At 38.8% G+C, this 21705-nt stretch overlaps 1 protein-coding gene across 4 annotated transcripts in view; it reads right to left on the bottom strand.

Moving 5' to 3' along the window:
- Positions 1-21705, bottom strand: part of DEK (DEK proto-oncogene) — a 39612-nt gene that overhangs the window by 3164 nt on the left and 14743 nt on the right. For all 4 annotated transcript variants that reach the window (XM_055262755.2, XM_063632233.1, XM_055262756.2 and 1 more), the window contains 2 exons: positions 9446-9581; positions 8516-8664 (listed from right to left, as the gene is read on the bottom strand). In XM_055262755.2, coding sequence (XP_055118730.2) covers positions 8516-8664; positions 9446-9581 — 285 coding nt within the window. The remainder of the gene's footprint in view (positions 1-8515; positions 8665-9445; positions 9582-21705) is intronic.

The raw sequence follows: 21705 nt of genomic DNA, 5'->3' as shown, positions 1-21705 counted from the left end.
GGATTTGGCCCACAGGCTGTAGTACGCCAACCCCCTAAAATATGGTCAATCATTTAAATTACTCTAATTGTTTGTCCGGGGAGGTTCCAAGATGGCCGAATAGGAACAGCTCCAGTCTGCAGCTCCCACTGTGAGTGACGCAGAAGATGGGTGATTTCTGCATTTCCAACTGAGATACCGGGTTCATCTCACTGGGGCTTGTCGGGCAGTGGGTACCGGACAGTGGGTGCAGCCAACCAAGCGTGAGCTGAAGCAGGGCAAGGCATCACCTCACCTGGGAAGTGCAAGGGGTCAGGGAATTCCCTTTCCTAGCCAAAGGAAGCTGTGACAGACGGCACCTGGAAAATCGGGTCACTCCCACCCTAATACTGCACTCTTCCAATGGTCTTAGCAAATGGCACACCAGGAGATTATATCCCATGCCTGGCTTGGACAGTCCCACGCCCACAGAGCCTCACTCATCGCTAGCACAGCAGTCTAAGATTTAACTGCAAGGTGGCAGCGAGGCTCGGGGAGGGGCGCCCGCCATTGCTGAGGCTTGAGTAGTAAACAAAGCAGCCAGGAAGCTCAAAGTGGGTGGAGCCCACCACAGCTCAAGTAGGCCCGCCTGCCTCTGCAGACTCCACCTCTGACAGACTGCCTCAATGGGTCCCTGTCCCCTGAGTAGTCTAACTGGGAGACACCTCCCAGTAGGGGCCGACTGACACCTCACACAGCCAGGTGCCTCTCTGCGACAAAGCTTCCAGAGGAAGGATCAGGCAGCAACATTTGCTGTTCTGCAGTATTTGCTGTTCTGCAGCCTCCGCTGGTGATACCCAGGCAAACGGTCTGGAGTGGACCTCCAGCAAAATCCAACAGACCTGCAGCTGAGGGTCCTGACTATTAGAAGGAACACTAACAAACAGAAAGGACATCCACACCAAAACCCTGTCTGTATGTCACCATCATCAAAGACCAAAGGTAGATGAAACCACAAAGATGGGAAGAAACCAGAGCAGAAAAACTGAAAATTCTAAAAATAAGAGCGTCTCTTCTCCTCCAAAGGAACACAGCTCCTCGCCAGCAACGGAACAAAGCTGGACGGAGAATGACTTTGATAAGTTGAGAGAAGAACGCTTCAGACGATCAAACTTCTCCGAGCTAAAGGAAGATGTTCAAACCCATCGCAAAGAAGCTAAAAATCTTGAAAAAAGATGAGACGAATGGCTAACTAGAATAACCGGTGTAGAGAAGTCCTTAAATGACCTGATGGAGCTGAAAACCATGGCATGAGAACTACGTGACACATGCACAAGCTTCAGTAGCTGATTCGATCAACTGGAAGAAAGAGTATCAGTGACTGAAGAGCAAATGAATGAAATGAAGCGAGAAGAGAAGTTTGGAGAAAAAAGAGTAAAAAGAAACAAACAAAGCCTCCAAGAAATACGGGACTATGTGAAAAGACCAAATCTTTTTTTTTTTTTTTTTTTTTTTTTTGAGACAGAGTCTCGCTCTGTCACCCAGGCTGGAGTGCAGTGGCGCGATCTCGGCTCACTGCAAGCTCCGCCTCCCGGGTTCACGCCATTCTCCTGCCTCAGCCTCCCAAGTAGCTGGGACTACAGGCGCCCGCCAACACGCCCGGCTAATTTTTTGTATTTTTAGTAGAGACGGGGTTTCACCGTGTTAGCCAGGATGGTCTCGATCTCCTGACCTCGTGATCCGCCCGCCTCGGCCTCCCAAAGTGCTGGGATTACAGGCTTGAGCCACCGTGCCCGGCCGTGAAAAGACCAAATCTATATCTGATTGATGTACCTGAAAGTGACGAGGAGAATGGAACCAAACTGGAAAACACTCTTCAGGATAATATCCAGGAGAACTTCCCCAATCTAACAAGGCAGGCCAACATTCAAATTCAGGAAATACAGAGAACGCCACAAAAATACTCCTCGAGAAGAGCAACTCCAAGACACATAATTGCCAGATTCACCAAAGTTGAAATGAAGGAAAAAATGTTTAAGGGCAGCCAGAGTGAAAGGTCGGGTTACCCACAAAGGGAAGCATCAGAGTAACAGCGGATCTCTTGGCAGAAACTCTACAAGCCAGAAGAGAGTAAGGGCCAATATTCAACATTCTTAAAGAAAAGAATTTTCAACCCAGAATTTTATATCCAGCCAAAATAAGCTTTATAAGTGAAGGAGAAATAAAATCCTTTACACACGAGCAAATGCTGAGAGATTTTGTCACCACCAGGACTGCCTTAGAAGAGCTCCTGAAGGAAGCACTAAACATGGAAAGGAACAACCGGTACCAGCCACTGCAGACACATGCCAAATTGTAAACACCATCAAGGCTAGAAGAAACTGCATGAACTAACGAGCAAAATAACCAGCTAACTTCATAATGACAGAATCAAATTCACACATAACAATATTAACTTTAAATGTAAATGGGCTAAATGCTCCAATTAAAAGACACAGACTGGCAAATTGGATAAAGACTGGCAAATTGGATAAAGAGTCAAGACCCATCAGTGTGCTGTATTCAGGAGACCCATTTCACGTGCAGAGACACACATAGGCTCAAAATAAAGAGATGGAGGAATATCTACCAAGCAAATGGAAGACAAAAAAAAGCAGGGGTTGCAATCCTAGTCTCTGATAAAACAGACTTTAAACCAACAAAGATCAAAAGAGACAAAGAAGGCCATTACATAATGGTAAAGGGATCAATTCAACAAGAAGAGCTAACTATCCTAAATATATATGCACCCAATACAGGAGCACCCAGATTCATAAAGCAAGTCCTGAGTGACCTACAAAGAGACTTAGACTCCCACACAATAATAATGGGAGACTTTAACACCCCACTGTCAACATTAGAAAGATCAAGACAAAAAGTTAACAAGGATATCCAATCCAAGGAATTGAACTCAGCTCTGCACCAAGCGGACCTAATAGACATCAACAGAACTCTCCACCCCAAATCAACAGAATATACATTCTTCTCAGCACATCACACTTATTCCAAAACTGACCACATAGTTGGAAGTAAAGGACTCCTCAGCAAATGTAAAAGAAAAGAAATTATAAGAAACTCTCTCTCAGACACAGTGCAATCAAACTAGAACTCAGGATTAAGAAACTCACTCAAAACCACTCAACTACATGGAAACTGAACAACCTGCTCCTGAATGACTACTGGGTACATAACAAAATGGAAGGCAGAAATAAAGATGTTCTTTGAAACCAATGAGAAAAAAAGACACAACATACCACAATCTCTGGGACACATTTAAAGCAGCGTGTGGAGGGAAATTTATAGCACTAAATGCCCACAAGAGAAAGCAGGAAAGATCTAAAATTGACACCCTAACATCACAATTAAAACAACTAGAGAAGCAAGAGGAAACACATTCAAAAGCTAGCAGAAGGCAAGAAATAACTAAGATCAGAGCAGAACTGAAGGAGACAGAGAAACAAAAAACCCTTCAAAAAAATCAATGAATCCAGGAGTTGATTTTTTGAAAAGATCAACAAAATGGATAGACCGCTAGCAAGACTAACAAAGAAGAAAAGAGAGAAGAATCAAACAGATGCAATAAAAAATGATAAAGGGGATATCACCACCGATCCCACAGAAATACAAACTACCATCAGAGAATACTACAAACACCTCTATGCAAATAAACTAGAAAATCTAGAAGAAATGGATAAATTTCTCAACACATACACCCTCCCAAAACTAAACCAGGAAGAAGTTGAATCCCTGATTAGACCAATAACAGGCTCTGAAATAGAGGCAATAATTAACAGCCTACCAACCAAAAAAAGTTCAGGACCAGATGGATTCAAAGCTGAATTCTACTAGAGGTACAAGGAGGAGCTGATACCATTCTTTCTGAAACTATTTCAATCAACAGAAAAAGAGGGAATGCTCCCTAACTCATTTTATGAGGCCACCATCATCCTGATACCAAAGCCTGGCAGACACACAACAAAAAAAGAGAATTTTAGACCAATATCCTTGAGGAACATCAACGCAAAAATCCTCAATAAAATACTGGCAAACTGAATCCAGCAGCACATCAAAAAGTTTATCCACCATGATCAAGTGGGCTTCATCCCTGGGATGCAAGGCTGGTTCAACATATGCAAGTCAACAAACGTAATCCATCATATAAACAGAACCAAAGACAAAAACCACATGATTATCTCAACAGATGCAGAAAAGGCCTTTGGCAGAATTCAACAGCCCTTCATGCTAAAAACTCTCAATAAATCAGGTAGTGATGCATCATATCTCAAATTAGTAAGAGCTATTTATGACAAACCCACAGCCAATATCATACTGAATGGGCAAAAACTGGAATCATTCCCTTTGAAAACTGGCACAAGACAGGGATGCCCTCTCTCACCACTCCTATTCAACATAGTGCTAGAAGTTCTGGCCAGGGCAATCAGGTAGGAGAAAGAAAATAAAGGGTATTCAATTAGGAAAAGAGGAAGTCAAATTATCCCTGTTTGCAGATGACATGATTGTGTATTTAGAAAACCCCATCGTCTCAGCCCAAAATCTCCTTAAGCTGATAAGCAACTTCAGCAAAGCCTCAGGATACAAAATCAATGTGCAAAAATCACAAGCATTCCTATACACCAATAACAGAGAGCCAAATAATGAGTGAATTCCCATTCACAATTGCTTCCAAGAGAATAAAATACCTAGGAATCCAACTTACAAGGGATGTGAAGGATCTCTTCAAGGAGAACTACAAGCCACTGCTCAACAAAATAAAAGGGGACACAAACAAATGGAAGAACATCCCATGCTCAAGGATTGGAAGAATCAGTATCTTGAAAATGGCCATACTGCCCAAGATAATTGATAGATTTAATGCCATCCCCATCAAGCTGCCAATGACTTTCTTCATATAATTAGAAAAAACAGCTTTAAAGTTCCTATGGAATAAAAAAAGAGCCCGCATTGCCAAGACAATCCTAAGCCAAAAGAACAAAGCTGGAGGCATCACACTACATGACTGCAAACTATATTATAAGCCTACAGTAACCAAAACAGCATGGTACTGGTACCAAAACAGAGATATAGACTAATGGAACAGAACAGAGCCCTCAGAAATAACACCACAAATCTTCAACCATATGATCCTTGACAAACCTGACAAAGACAAGCAATGGGGAAAGGATTCCCTATTTAATAAAAATGGTGCTGGGAAAACTGGCTAGCCATATGTAGAAAGCTGAAACTGGATCCCTTCCTTACACCTTATACAAAAATTAATTCAAGATGGATTAAAGACTTATATGTTAGACCTAAAACCATAAAAACCCTAGAAGAAAACCTAGGCAATACCATTCAGGACATAGGCATGGGCAAGGATTTCATGTCTAAAACACCAAAAGCAAAGGCAACAAAAGCCCAAATTGACAAATGGGATATAATTAAACTAAAGAGCTTCTGCACAGCAAAAGAAACTACCATCAGAGTGAACAGGCAACCTATGGAATGGGAGAAAATTTTTGCAATCTACTTCTCTGACAAAGGGCTAATATTCAGAATCTACAAAGAACTTACATTTACAAGAAAAAATCAAACAACCCCATCAAAAAATGGGCAAAGGATATGGACATTTCTCAAAAGAAGACATTTATGCAGCCAACAGACATGTGAAGAAATGCTCATCATCACTGGCCATCAGAGAAATGCAAATCAAAACCACAATGAGATACCATCTCACACCAGTTAGAATGGAGATCATTAAAAAGTCAGGAAACAACAGGTGCTGGAGAGGATGTGGAGAAATAGGAATGCTTTTACACTGTTGGTGGGACTGTAAACTAGTTCACCCATTTTGGAAGACAGTGTGGCGATTCCTCAAGGATCTAGAACCAGAAATATCATTTGACCCAGCCATCCCATTACTGGGTATATACTCAAAGTCTTATAAATCATGCTACTATAAAGACACATGCACATGTATGTTTATTGCGGCACTATTCACAACAGCAAAGACTTGGAACCAACCCAAACGTCCATCAACGACAGACTGGATTAAGAAAATGTGGCACATATACACCACGGAATACTATGCAGCCATAAAAAAGGATGAGTTCATGTCCTTTGTAAGGACATGGATGAAACTGGAAACCATCATTCTCAGCAAACTATCACAAAACTATCACAAGAAAACCAAACACTGCATGTTCTCACTCATAGGTGAGAATTGAACAATGAGAACACTTGGACACAGGACGGGGAACATCACACACCGCGGCCTGTTGTGTGGTGGGGAGGACGGGGGACGGATAGCATTAGGAGATATACCTAATGCTAAATGACAAGTTAATGGGTACAGCACACCAACATGGCACATGGATACATATGTAACAAACCTGCCCATTATGCACGTGTACCCTAGAACTTAAAGTATTAAAAAAAAAAAAATTGTTTGCCCCTTGTTCTTTCCCTGCAAAACCTCAAACCAAATTGGTCTAACTACTCATTTTTCTGTGGTTAAGCCCAGGCTACAGATTGATGTGGGAATGTAGCTTTGAAGAGACTGGTCTCATTTTCAGTTCACAGCATTCGTCTCCAAAGGCTCCTCCCCCTGAAGCTCCCAGTCAGGCTCTCCTTTCATTTCCACCAATGGTAGTTTCATCTCCTTATTCAAGTGTCTCACACTGCTCCTGTCAGCCAAAATGCCATTATTATGAATTCCTTCAATTTTCTAACAGCTCTTTCCCCTCCAGTAGTATCTGGATTCATCAATGATTCTTAATTTTCTGTGCCTCCACAGGACCACCCTTCACCTCTCCTGTAACTTCTCCTTTCCCACCAAAATGCTTTTTCCCCTCCACCCCTACTATCCACTAAAAACTTTCTCACCTACCCCCATTTACCTACTATTTTCCTTCCAAAGACAGCTGCTTGAAACAGAAGATTTACTTTGTTCATTTTCTTCATTATTCGTTAATAACTCTTGCTTCTACCACCCTATGTCATCGTCTCCTAATTGCAGACTCCAAAAAAGGTCAGGTCCTTCTCACCTGACCTCTGTTATAAATCCCTTTAAAAAATTACATGAAGATATTCACAAAAATCCTTCTAATGGACAGAACTAATTTCTCTTTGACTTCCTCTCCACTCCACACTGTCATTTTAATGATGACATAACTGGGTGTCCTGCCTCTCTCATCTCATCCTTTGCTATTCCATTGTTCTTAATGTTTCTAGGATAACTTTTAAAAAATATGATTGTGTTGTGCCCCTGGCTAAATCTCTCTCAATAATCTACACAGCCTCTGAATTCCTCATTTATTTCAGGAAGACACTCAAACTCTAACATGGCATATTTAAGATCTGTAAAACTCTAATAATATCCTTCTGTGAGGACTTCTTTCCAATCCTAGTCTTGAGACATGTTGAACTAATACTATTCCTTGCAATTATCATTTTGGTTAATGTGTTATTGTTCCTCAACTGTATGGAATGGGTGATGCTCCACTAGGAAATTCAGTTAAGAGCTCTTCCAAGATGCTTTTCCAGATTCCCCCAGCCTCCAGTAGGGTGCTTGTTCCATGGTGCTGCAGCACCTTCCATATTCTCGTAACACAGCCCTCGCTTACAATATTTTAATTACTAAAATATTTACCTCTTTCTACCCCACTAGACTGTAAGCTCCTCTTGAAAGCTAAGTAATGGCTTCTCTGGTTCCACCTGTAACGTTAAAAAAATTTTTCTTTTGGTAGAAACGGTATCTCACTATGCTGCCCAGGTTGGTCTTGAACTCCTGGGCTCAAGCAGTCCTCCCGCCTCGGCCTATCAAAGTGCTGGGATTACAGGCGTGAGCCACCACATCTATCTTCTACCTGTAACATTTAGCCCAGTGCCTGAAATGCAGTAGAGAATCAATGAATGGTGAATGAATAAACAAAATAATCAATGTCCTTTAAAAAAGCAGACTATTTCACTTTTGGTACATTCCAAATTGTAATATTATTTTACCACAACAGACAAGTTTCTAAAATTTCCATAGAATCCCTACGGAATCATATTCAAGACTAGGCCACTTTATTTCCTGAGAAGTATTAGAAATATTAGAAAAACGCTACAGAAGTCTGAGTTAAGAACCTAATCTATAACAGCTCATTTATCACACTAACAAGAGAATAAGGCGGTTCATGAGATTTTGCTTCTTTAAACTAACATAAACTAAGGATGCATCAATAGAAACAACCTACAGATCAGAAAGTTTCCTATGTGGTTTGGAATGTGTCACTTTAATTTTATTCACTCTAACTTTATTCACTCTAACGTTATTTATAAAATAACTCCATTAGGACAGAGACTTTGACTATTTTATTTAAAGTGGTATCCCAGCACCTGTAAGATCTGGCATATAGTAGTTCAATAAATCTTTCTTCAATAAGTGAATGAATATAAGTATTTAGCTTCAAATTAAGAGATAAGTTAAAGAATTTTTCTACTAAAAGCAAAATAATCTAAACATTTGTCTAATTACCTTTTTGCAAATCTGTTTCATTGTGACTTCTTCCAAGTTAGCACTGGCCAGTAATTTCTTTATTGTTTCCTTTAACTCTTCATCTGTAGGGGGTTTCTTCAACTTTTTAATTAAAGGTTCATCATCTGAACTATCCTCAGACTCACTTTCTAAAAGTAACATAATAATAATAATTTTTCTTACATAGTAAATATTTAACAAAGGCTGAGATGAATTTTAAGCTTTCAACAGATTCTCGAAGGGGGTATTGGATCAAAAAAATTATAAATCACTACTCTATAGGTTACCCATAAAACATGCATACAAATTTTATGTCAATTTGAAAAATCAAAAACTATGAAAAACTGGTATACAGGTTGGGCATCCCTAATCCAAAAATCCAAAATGTGAAATGTTCCAAAATCCAGCTTTTCAGAGCACCAACATGACACCACCAGGAGATAATTCCATACCCGACCTCATGTGACGGGTCACAGTCAAAACTTGGTTTCAGGCCAATGGCAGTGGTCCAAGCCTCTAAACCCAGTGCTCTGGGGGGCCAAGGTAGGAGACTCGCTTGAGTCCAGCAGTTCAAGGCTACAGTGAGCTGTAATGGCACCACTACAATAAATAATTTATTTAGTTAAAATATTAAACTACCTTCAGGCTATGTAAGAATGAATATGAAACATCAATGAATTTCATGTTTAGACTGGGTCTCATCCCCAAGATATCTCTCTCTCTCTCTTTCTCTCTCTCTCTCTATATATATGTTGCAAAATCGAATCACTTCCTGTCCCAAGCATTTCAGATAAGGGATATTCAACCTGTATTCTCCCCACAATGTTCTCTGCAGTTTACCTGTTTCCCCCCCACACTTAAATACTATGTACAACATATTAATATATGCTATATCTTTAAAGTTGCTGATTAATGTTATTTCTAACATACCTTTCTTGGAACTGTTCTGATTCTTCTTGGTGGTGCTGCTATCTGCTTTCTTAACATTGGCACTTTTCACAGATTTTTTACTTTTAGAAGTAGCTTTCTGTTTAGGTTTTTCTCTTTTGGCTGTCTTTTTTGGTGGCTGTTACAAAGGAAAGCAAAAGTACACATATTGATAAGATTCAGTGCTATCCCATCCCATCCCTCTACTTCCCCTATACCCCTTAATAATATTAGAGAAAATTAATGTATTTGGTATCACCAATTAAAATTTACTTTTGGGAGATGACTAATATACAACAATTTTACCCCAACACAAGTCTAAGCACGACAAATCACAATCACACACACAAAAGAGTTGCCCCTATTTATTCAACACTATAAACTATATATGCATTACTTAATCTTGGGGGGGAACCCCTAAATATAGATAATATTATCTTCTCTTATTTATGTTCCCTCTCTCTCAACTGGATTTTTTTTTTTTTTTTTTTTGAGACAGAGTCTCGCTCCATCACCCTGGCTGGAGTGCAGTGGCACGATCTTGGTTCACTGCAACCTCTGCCCTCCCAGGTTCAAGCGAATTCCCCTGTCTCTGCCTCCCTAGTAGCTGGGATTACAGGTGCTTGCCACCACACCCGGCTAATTTTTGTATTTTTAGTAGAGATGAGGTTTCGCCATGTTGGCCAGGCTGGTCTTGAACTCCTGACCTCAGATGATCCGCCTGCCTTGGCCTCCCAAAGTGCTGGGATTACAGGCATGAGCCACCACACCTGGCCTAGAATCTTGTGTTCACTGATGTTTCCTTAACTCCTAAAATAGTCTCTGGTATACAGTAGTTGCTCAATAAATACTTACGACTATGAGGAAACTAAGGCTCAGTGTGGTTACCTTGTCCACAGTCACATTAATAAACAGGCAAGATTCAAATATAGATGTGACTCCAGAACTTGTGTTCTTAAACACTAACCCATAGGTGATTAGACACAAACAAAACACATAAATATGGATAGATGAAAATGACAGGCCAGGTGTGATGGCTCACGCCTGTAATCCCAGCACTTTGGGAGGTCAAGGCGGGTGGATCATGAGATCAAGAGATTGAGACCATCCTGGCCAACATGGTGAAACCCTGTCTCTACTAAAAATACAAAAATTAGCTGGGTGTGGTGGTGGGCACCTGTAGTCTCAGCTACTCAGGAGGCTGAGGCAAGAGAATCGCTTGAACCCTGGAGACGGAGGTTGCAGTGAGTGGAGATCGCGACACTGCACTCCAGGAGAGAGACTGTCTCAAAAAAAAAGACATAATCAGAGTTCATACTTTGTCTCATGTGGAGCCTGTGAAATTAGAAAGCATTAATTCTTAGTTTAATTAATATTCCCAAAGGAAAAGCATCCTATTAAACATTCCAAGATAATTTAAATTCTTTTACACACCAAAACTACTGCAATCACTTGACAGAATGTTTCTCCAAATGTTTACCACTCTTGATTCCTGAGTGTTATCCTAAATCAACCTGTTTTTTTTGTTTGTTTGTTTTTGAGATGGAGTCTCGCTCTTGTTGCCCAGGAGGGAGTGCAATGACGCGATCTCAGCCCACCGCAACCTATGCCTGCTGGGTTCAAGTGATTCTCCTGCCTCAGCCTCTTGAGTAGCTGGGATTACAGGCATGCGCCACCACACCTGGCTACTTTTGTATTTTTAGTAGAGACGGGGTTTCTCCATGTTGGCCAGGCTGGTCAGGAACTCCTGACCTCAGGTGATCCACTCACTTTGGTCTCTCAAAGTGCTGGGATTACAGCCGTGAGCCACTGTGCCCGGCCAAATCAACTTGTTTTTAAAGACATAAGCACTGTGTTGAACCTATCCTTTAGATTAAAGTACACAGATCAATCTGTTCCAAGAGTGGCCTCAAACTATTCATTGGATTTTAGTGTTTTTTTTTTTTTTTTTTTTTTTTTTTAAAGAGATGGTCTCCCTATGTTACCCATGCTAGACTCAAACAATCCTCCCACCTCAGGCTCCTGAGTAGTTGGGACTACAGGCACACACCACCTCACCTGGCTGGATTTTAGTGTTTGTCTTTCTTTTTGCTAACATACCATCACTGTACCTATTTATACAAGCCTATCATCACCCTGCACTACCTCAATAATATACCACTGGCTGGGAAGCATGCAGTTTAACTGCTACTAAAAAATACATTTTTAAGGTGTCAAGGGGTTGACATGCTTCTAAAATTAAGTACATGAATTTCCCATGGACTTTTGCGATTTACAGGCCATTTTAACTTACTTCCTAATTCTAAGAGATGTTCTAGATGGTGTAGCGCTAGGGGACAAGTATCAATGATTTGTTGTTTTTTACGACGAACTTAAACTAAGTTTTAAGGTTCATTAAGTGTCCACCCAGTTCATGTGAACTATATATTACGCTCTGAAAGGGAATCCTAAAAATTCTTAAGTTCTTTAGCACACTTAATACACAGAATAAAATAATCATGATTATATTATCATTTTTTAGTTAAAGGGTAATAAAATCTGGACTTGTAGGTACAAGAAACTAAGTTATTACTGAAAGGGTTGAAGGTTGAGCAAAAGAAACAACAATATTATCAATAATTACTCAATCTCCATTCAAATTAGAAAATCAGAAGTAGATAATTAAAGTACCTCCAAAGCCTTAAAATACTTCCAAAGCCTGCCATTAAAATTTTAGATGTGATACACAACATGGCATCATTTTAAAACCTGCAAATTGTGAGTAGTGAGTTTGTCAAAACATAAACATTTACAATAATAAATAACAAGACATCTCCATAAAATTTTACTTCTGTATAACAAAACCACATCTTTCTACATTTCATATCTGCTGTAAAGGATAATGTTCTACAGGTTTTCTAAACGGACAACTAGCCTGTCATCTATTAAAATTTCTAAAAGATTGCAAATATACTGCACAAGCACTAAAGAAAAATATACAACATAATAGTTCAAAGAGTACAGGCTCTAGCAGCAAGCTGCCTGGTTTCAAATTCCAGCCCCAGTACATCTCTGGGCCCTTGTCTCATTTAGAAAACAAAAGAAACAATAGTTCCTATGGTTTTATGGGGAGTAGATACATTAACACATGAAAGTATTTTTGGTAGTACCTGGCAAATAGTAAACACTAAATATTATTACTGAGTGCTTCCTTTTGCAGAATGAGAAATTATTTCATTATGCAAATATAATTTCCTCCAATAACTTAAACTAAGTGTTTTCAAAAAGCAGGGTGCAGTGGCTCAATCCTGTAATCCCAACACTTTAGGAGGCTGAGATGGGAGGAGCACTTAAGGCCAGAGGTTCAAGACCAGCCTGGGCAAAATCAGAAGAACCTATCTCTAAAAAAATAATTTTCTTTTTTTTAAAAGCAGGGCAGATACACAGGTTGGGAATTATAAACACAGTGAGACAAACTCAATAACAACTGTATAACTAGCCATGATCTATCACACTCACTTCACTACATTATGGTAGATACGACATGGCCCACAAACCTCTATAGTAATATGTCATGTCATTGATACAGAATTTCATTTATCTTTAGCCACCAGCCGTAAATTCTTCTGTGACAAAGTTAAGGTAGGAATTTGGTAACGTCTCTTTTTTAGATTAATGCTAAGTTAAGAAATCATGAAAGCTGAACAGTAAAACTACTAATGAATTTGTATCTTGTGCTTTAGTCCTGCAGGTTTTCATCACTTCGGCTGCCCTGAAGGTTATTAGGTATAGGAGGAATAGGTCTCTGGAAAATGGGGGCATCTCAAAGGACATACCTTGGTATTAGGACACAATGGACAATTTTTTGGCTGTCAAGGTAAATATGGGTAACCAGAATTTGGAGGTAACAGAAAAAAACACAGGGAGAGCTGAGAAGGCAAGTTAAACCATGTCCACTTTAATTTTACATGAACTTTCAAATCTTCATTACTTTCTTTCCTCCCCTGTACTTAGGAAAATCCCACTCACGATTCTAAACCTAGCTTAGCAATTACCTCCTCTAAATCTTTCAAAATACCATCAATTTGATTAAGCCACACTCTCAAAGTACTTGGCCTGCAATTCATTATCTCTACTTTATGGAAGGTATTGTGAAGCTGTAAGAACAAGGGTGTTACAGCCAAACTTCCTGATTCCTGAGCACCTGTATATATTTTTGAAGCTCCAGAGCTGACTCATCTAGCTATACCACATAAAATGAAAAGCACATTTACGGACTAGATTTGTCACCAAGACTTTTAAGTGCCAGATAGTAAATATTTTCAGCTTTCCTGGCTACATATAATCTTTGTTGCATATTCTTCATTTTTTTAAACAATTATTTAAAAATGGAAAAACCATTCTGAGCTTGAGGGCTGTATAAAAACAGGCCGTAGGCTGGACTTGGCATACAGGCTACACTGCCTGCTGATTCCTGGATTATGAATTATTGGAGCTATATACAGTAAAGGCAGGAACCAGATAAAGCAATCAACAGGACAATTCCTCCAATTATTAAGTTTTTAATAGCTTTTAGTTTTAAGTTCTGATAAGCACAAGTGGATTTATACTCATTAACTTTCTTAAAGCTATTGCTTAAAATCAAATTCTGATCTAAATCAGTAATTCTAGAGAGAACTCTGAAGATAGAAGTATATAAACAAGAAGCTTTAGAAAGAATACGAAGCCATGCACAGTGGCTCAACCCTGTAATCCCAGCACTTTGGGAGGCCAAGGTGGGTAGATCACTTGAGGCCAGGAGTTCGAGACCAGCCTGGCAACATCGTGAAACCCCATTTCTATAAAAAATTAGTCAGGTGTGGTGGCATGCACCTGTGGACCCAGCTACTAGGGTGGCTGTGCCACGAGAATTGCTGAACCTGGGAGGTGGAGGTGGCAGTGAGTATCGGTCGTGCCACTGTACTCCAGCCTGGGCAACAAAGCAAGACTCTGTCTCAAAAAAGAAGAAAGAATAATACGGAAGTCTCCCTTTATCTATGGTTTCTCTTTCCGCACGTGGTTTCAACTACCTGTTGTCAACCACAGTCTGAAAATATTAAATGGAAAATTCCAGAAGTAAACAACTCATAAATTTAAAATTGCAAACTGTTCTGAGTAGTGTGATGAAATCTCATGTCATCCTGCTCACTCCTGCCCGGGATGTGAATCATCTCTTTGTCCAGCATATCCACACTGTAGATGCTCCCAGCACCTAGGCCCATTAGTCACTAGCAGCCATCTTGGTTATCCTGTCAACTGTTGCAGTATCATTGTGCTTGTGCCCAAGTACCCTTATGTGACTTAATAATGGCCCCAAAGCCCAGTAGTAGTAATGTTGGCAATTCAAACATGCCAAAGAGAAGCCATAAAGTGGGTTCTTTAAAGTGAAAAAGTGAAAGCTCTTTACTTAAGGAAAGAAAAAAATCATATGTTGAGGTTGCTAAGATCTATAGTAAGAATAAAATCTTCTATATGTGAAATTGTGAAGGGAAAAGAACTTTGTGCTGGCTCTGCTGTTAAACTTCAAACTGCAAAAGTTATGGCCACAGTGCAGGATAAGTGCTTAGTTATGATGAAAAAGGCATAATTTGAGGGTGGGAAACATGAACAGAAACATGTCCAAAATGACAGCAATCGGGCTTGGCATGATCTGCAGTTTCAGGCATACACTGGGGGTCTTGAAACGTACTCCTTTCAGGTAAGCGGTGACCACTGTAAAGAGAAAGCACTAAAAAAGGTTCCTTATATATTTATTATATCCTCAAATACAAAAATGAGGATATACACCTCACCTCTCATGGAGTCAAGACTAAATGAGATGCAAGATGTGAAAGCACATGGCATATACACTTTGAATAGTTTCTTCCTTGTAGGTGGTAATAAATGCTTACTGAGTGGTACTTCCTGGAAGACAGAGGACGTGTCTCATTTTTTTTTTCTCCCACTTAGTAAAATTGCTCAGGTATAGAATAAGACAATCATTTTGAATGAGTGAGAATAATGAATTTACCACCAAACAGTCACACAACAATGCCCAGCCTCATGGGTTCTCTATAGTATGGGTTCAACCTACATTACTCTAGTTTCATCTCTCATTGCTCTACTTCTAGGCACACAACTCTAACCACAAGTTAGTCAAAGGCACCCTGCCTTCCCTGCTCCTTATTTTTGTTCACACGTACACTTTCCTCTCCATTCCCAAGGTCAACTTGAATTGGTAGTACTTCCACTACTACCCAAAGCCTTTCCTCGAGAGGCATGAAGATATTCCTTCTCTAGAAATCCTATAATGCTAAGTATCAAATGGCATTTGCTTGGAAAATACCTTCTGTAACCCTAACAGCACTTAGCATACTCCCAATTCACTGACTTGAGCAATCAAAAAGTGGTTACCTCAGAAATCAAAAGCCAGTCGGCAACAGAGCAAGAACCTGTCGCTACAAAAAATTTAAAAATTGCTAGCCACCTGGTGGCAGGATCACTTGAGCCCTGGAGTTCAAGGCTGCAGTGTGCCATGATCTCACCACTGTACTCCAGCCTGGGCAAGAGAGTAAGACGTACAACTCTGTCTCAAAAATAAGTAAAGTACTGACCCCCATTTTAAGTATCTTTCAAAATATCTTGAAAACTTTAGTGATTATAATAAAAAACATTATATGGCCTTATGAGGAAATAATGTTGAAAATACTGACAATGGTTAACATCTTGTTATTTAACCTAACCGGAGACAAGACTGAGTCTTTTAACAAAATGGGGGGAAAATTAGGTAAGTTTTTTAAAAAAAGAATAAAGAAAAAGCTGATTTCCAAATTGTCATGAGATTTAAAGATTTGAGTTTGCTACTTCTCTATATGCTGAGTGGTTCAATCAGGACCACCAAATATTTCTGATGTTCTAAAGGGGAACAAATAAAAAATGAACAGCTGCCATGAATTTCAGATAGTACAATGTACTATAACCTAAATTTTTAAAGGATCAGTAATACAGAAGTTTCAAAAATTTGAAGGGGATTCTCCCTGTCTCTGATAACCATGAAGGTACAGAATCAGAGGAATGACACAAGCACTTTTTGAAGGAAGGCAAAAAAAATCTTGGGAAAGCAAGGCTTACCTATCATTTATAGGCAGCAGGGCTCTTGAAGGAGGGTCTCCAAAAAAGACGCCTGTCACAGAGCCAGAATTCTGTCCTCACAGCAGAAAGGTTGTACTGGGTGAACAGACGAACAAAATAAAAATTAGCTTAAAATACACTATTCTTTCAACAACTTGGCTGAAAAAACTCAGAATGCCAAGAGGAAAGAATGTGCAAGTCTAGTTATATTTCACAGAAGATTATGAAAGCAAGTTTAAATGGGTTTTAGTATGGTGATTATTCAATTCTGCCTTCCAACAAAAGGTTTAAATGGTTTATACAGATTTTGTAATTCCTCTGATCAACGTGTGAGACGAAGACACAGTTTAGTTTTCTAAAACACAATGTGAAAGGACTAACGAAACTTTCACATTCACCTTACCACTACCAGATAATCCCTTGAATGGTCCAAATAGATAGTTTACCAAAAATTATAATGGAGTTTCTCTGACTTGGCAAACATTGTAGGATGGCTCACTCAACAACCCACTTTTGATTTGCCTTCCTCTTATAAAGGTAGGAACGCTGACACCTAGATCTCAGAGCTTCTCTTGCAGTTAGGTGGGCAGATGACAAAGTGCTGGCTGATGCCATGTATATGGAGATCTCTGGTAAAAGGCATCCCATTCAGAGAAAAAAGCCAAAATATCACTAGAAGACAACCTTTTGCTCTTCCTTATCTGGAACATGAATACAATGTCTAAACGTAAAACAACCACCTTGTGATCATGAAGTTAATTGCCATATACTAAAGATGAGAGATCAGGAAAGGACAGTACCCACATCCTCAATTCCTTTCTTGAGCTGCTGTACTGGCCCTAGAATTCCCTGTCTGTGGGCTTCTTGTCATGAAAGAAAAATAAACTCCTGTTTCGAACATTATTAGTAAGGCTGAGAATTATTTCAGCAGAAAACATTCCTGATAACATATGGCAACATTCAGATAAATTCTAATTACTCATAAAGTAAAACTCCACAGTTTGTTTCATACTTTCTAGAGACATGTATGTGCTATAAAAACACTAGAAAATAAAAATTGAAGAAAGAGGTATTAGGATAAGATGAAAAATAAAATATGCTTTTAAAGGGTCTAAAAGACTGTTAGAATTGTTTTCTCCAATAGGTACTATTTCCCCCTTTTTTCTGTACTCTGCAGTAATTTCTCTATGGCTCAAGGTTAACACCTGTGAATAGCATGACCAAATGTGGTTTATGACCAAATGTGGTTTTAACCTCAACGACTCACTGATACGGCTTGGCTCTGTGTCCCCACCCAAATCTCACCTTGAATTGTAATAATCCCCATGTCGTGGGAGGGATCCAGTGGGAGGTAACTGAATCATGGGGGTGGGTTTTTCTCATGCTGTTCTCATGATAGTGAAAAAGTCTCACGAGATCTGATGGTTTTATAAAAGGGAGTTGTCCTATACATACCCTCTCGCTTGCTGCTGTATAAGATGTGTCTTTGCTCCTCATTTGCCTTCCACCATGATTGTGAGGCTGTCCCAGCCATGGGGAGCTATGAGTCAACTAAACTCCTTTATAAATGACTCAGTCTTGGGTATGTCTTTATTAACAGCTTGAGAACAAACTAATACACTCATTTTCGCAATCCTGCCCTGAAGAAGCTAATCCAACATAGGAACCAGCTGATTTTCATGATCAGTTTAGAGAAAATAACCTGTTTATTTTCCTATTCTCTCATCAAAAGAAAAAAAAAAATCATCCACCACTTCCTTCCCAATTGCTCTCCTTTTACTGTCCTAAAAAGCCAATGTCCAAGAGACAAGCTAATAAGGAAATTCAAAATGGCTCTTTTATAAAGGAATTTCTTTCTGAAGTTACTCACAAAAAATACTCTTTAATTACAAGGAAAAGAAGTGCAAAACTATTGTGACTCACTCGCTGCATATCACAAAAACAGAGATAGAGGTACAGGTACAGAAAACCTCAAACAGGTGCTTTAGCAATTATCAGCTAATATGTTAAATCTGACATTTTCTTTTAAATTACTTTTGTAAAACTGTCATTTCAATTAACTATATGGATTTCAGTTATTTCACCTTAACATTGAATTTACTTATAAACACCTTAGTCTTCTACACATCTAAAGTTAAATACGAAACTAGCAGGAAAATAAATACAATTTAACCTCACATAATTAGCCAAATGACAACTATAAACTTACTCTGCTTGCATAAGATTTCTTACTTCAACAATGAATAGAGTATATTTGACTATACAGTTCAAAATCCTCATTTTACAGAGGAAACTGAAAAAAGTATAATCAATCTACCCAAATTCAGTTATTCACTCCAAGAAAAACAGAACAAGAAGCTAATCTTAATGAATAAGAGTCTCTTATTTATCAAAGAAAAATCTGTGTCAGGAAATAAACAGAATTATTAACTCAGTAATTTCCTATCATCAAGAAATCTACAGGCAATCCAAAACTTTTGTAACTAACTTGCAACTTTTCTTTATGGCTTCTTAGAAAAGAGGTCCCTTCATAGTAATGACCAAAAATAGCTCCATTTATGAAGTTCCTAACATGGCTGACATTTAGAACTGAATCTTCATAAAATGGAAAAAGGAAAAACAAAGTTGCCACAGATACACTGTTCCTCCTGCCAGAACTTACCTTTCAAAGGCGTTTCACAGAAACTGAATCAGCAATAAAAAGTTGAAGACAGTGCTAAATTTAAAGGGCCATTAGAGCAGTAATACCTACGCTTGTTGGAGAGACATTTACCAGGGAAAAAAAGGGGAGGGGGGGGAAATTTCTCAGTCCAAATTTTATTTTACATTTTATAAAATCTGTCAAGTACTAGCAAAGGTAGGAAAAAAATTCCTCTAGTAAAATATGATATAGCTTTTATATTGTGTGATTTCATATACCTAATGTTTGTAAAAGCATTTTTACATTTTCTTCTCCCACGGATTTTCATCAATTGACCTGGGTTTCTAGTCACAGACCCTAGATTAGGGCACTACAGAAAGTAAAGGTTTGATTTATAGTGAGACGGTTCCACTTGTGATTATTATCCTGGAACCAATATAGGTATAAATCAGACATCATCTGCATACACCAAGTTCAACTACCTTTACAGAACTATGGGACAACAGTTTAGAAAGCAAATTTTAAAAATGAATATAAAATGCTCTCATTTTTTTTTTTTTTTTTTTTGAGACGGAGTTTCGCTCTTGTTGCCCAGGCTGGAGTACAATGGTGCAATCTCAGCTCACCGCAACCTCTGCCTCCTGGGTTCAAGTGTGATTCTCCTGCCTCAGCCTTCCCGAGTAGCTGGGATTATCAGCATGCACCACCACGCCCAGCTAATTCTGTATTTTTAGTAGAGACAGGGTTTCTCCATGTTGGTCAGGCTGGTTTCGAACTCCCGACCTCAGGTGATTCGCCCGCCTCGGCCTCCCAAAGTGCTGGGATTACAGGCGTGGGCCACCACGCCCAGCCTGCCCTCACTTTTTAACCTGCACCTAGTAATGACAAGAAGATTCGATTTATAAGTTTTACTTGTCATAAAACATCATTTTAATTCTAATAATAATAGCAACTAATACTTACATACTATGTGCACCAGGCACCGCTCTAAGTATTTTAAATAAAATCCTTTAATATCAACCTATGAGGCTAATACTATTATCACTCCCCATTTTACAGATGGGAAACTGAGGTATAGTTTAAATAACTTGCTTATACTAATACAGTAATAATCCAATATCGAGGTCAGATTTGAACTCAGTTTCCAGAGCCCATGCTAATGTCTCTACGAAAAAATTAGACACTTATATTCTATGACAATGTTTTGTGCTTTAACTCTGCCCATAAAGAGAGTTTAGGAAACTGAATGGCACATAGTAGACACCAAATATTTCCTGAATGAAGATACTATTAGTTTAAAAATTTCCACTGTTATATATATACATATAAACAAACATGTTTTCCTCCCTGATATCCAATCCATAAAGACCTTAATGCTGATTACTTATTTTCCTTCATGCCAAATAAGTATTAAGATATTTATGAAGCACCTGCTAGATTCATAACCCTCTTTCTTAAACGATGAAGCATTTCATACTTAGCTTTATAGAATTCTTTATAAAATTTGACGTTAAAATAAGCATGAATTGTAAGTAACTCAAGACAAACATCCATACTAAACACACACACATATCATATAATACCAGAGTTCACTAAATCTTTATTCCTTCTAATTCAGTGGAGACCATTCCCTCCTTGTCTCGCCCCAGGGACATTTGACAATGTCTGAAGAACATTTTTGGTTGTCACAAGGGAAGCTTGGGAGTATCACCCACAACTAAGAATCATCTGATCCAAAATGTCAAGTTGACATTATCCAAGTCCCTAAATAAGGCAAGGTTGATTACCCAATCTATAGAGCAAGTTCTGACTTTGAAGGAAAACATCAGTTAAAATACAATCTACCAAAACATCATTAACAATAACAGAAACCCATCTCCTGTACCCATCTCCATGATCTACTTGACTTAAGAGGTTAACCCTCTTATTTAATTGCTTCAGCAGTTCTCTTCTTCATGAAGTTTCACTTTGGAAACTAAGCAGTCTCAACTTTTACAAATACTCCAAATAAAAGAAAATGAAAGGTAATACAAAACTTATCCACTCATTATATAAACTTCAAATGCTGTTTATTCTCATTACATAGTCCCTAAAATGTTGAAGGGGAAAAAAAAAGGCCCTTAAGTCCCTTGCTTTTTCAGTTAAATAAAATGATTCAAGTCAATTATAAAATATCAATATATTATGAAAAAAAAATCCTCAAAGAATCTGCTCCTATGTGGCCCTATTCAGGATATGCACCACTTCTGCTTCCCTTCCCATTTATCTACTCTGGTCTTCAACGTCCAGCTCAAGGCCTACTTCAAATCCAGGCCACACCAACCTCGCTCTTTTCTGACTCATACTGACATGGTAATGAAACTAAAAGCTCTTTAAAGAAAAGAAATGGGTTCATACCTAATTATTTCTGCATCTTCAGAATTAAAAACAACCAATAAGGAAGTGTTTTCTGGCTGTACCTTATAGTAGAAATATTTAACTCTCTCCATGGAAA

The sequence above is a fragment of the Symphalangus syndactylus genome, chromosome 23 (genome assembly GCF_028878055.3).
Source record: "Symphalangus syndactylus isolate Jambi chromosome 23, NHGRI_mSymSyn1-v2.1_pri, whole genome shotgun sequence".
Taxonomy (NCBI): Eukaryota; Metazoa; Chordata; class Mammalia; order Primates; family Hylobatidae; genus Symphalangus; species Symphalangus syndactylus.
Note: the sequence above shows the minus strand (reverse complement) of the source record. Positions and strands in the feature narration are given on the sequence as shown.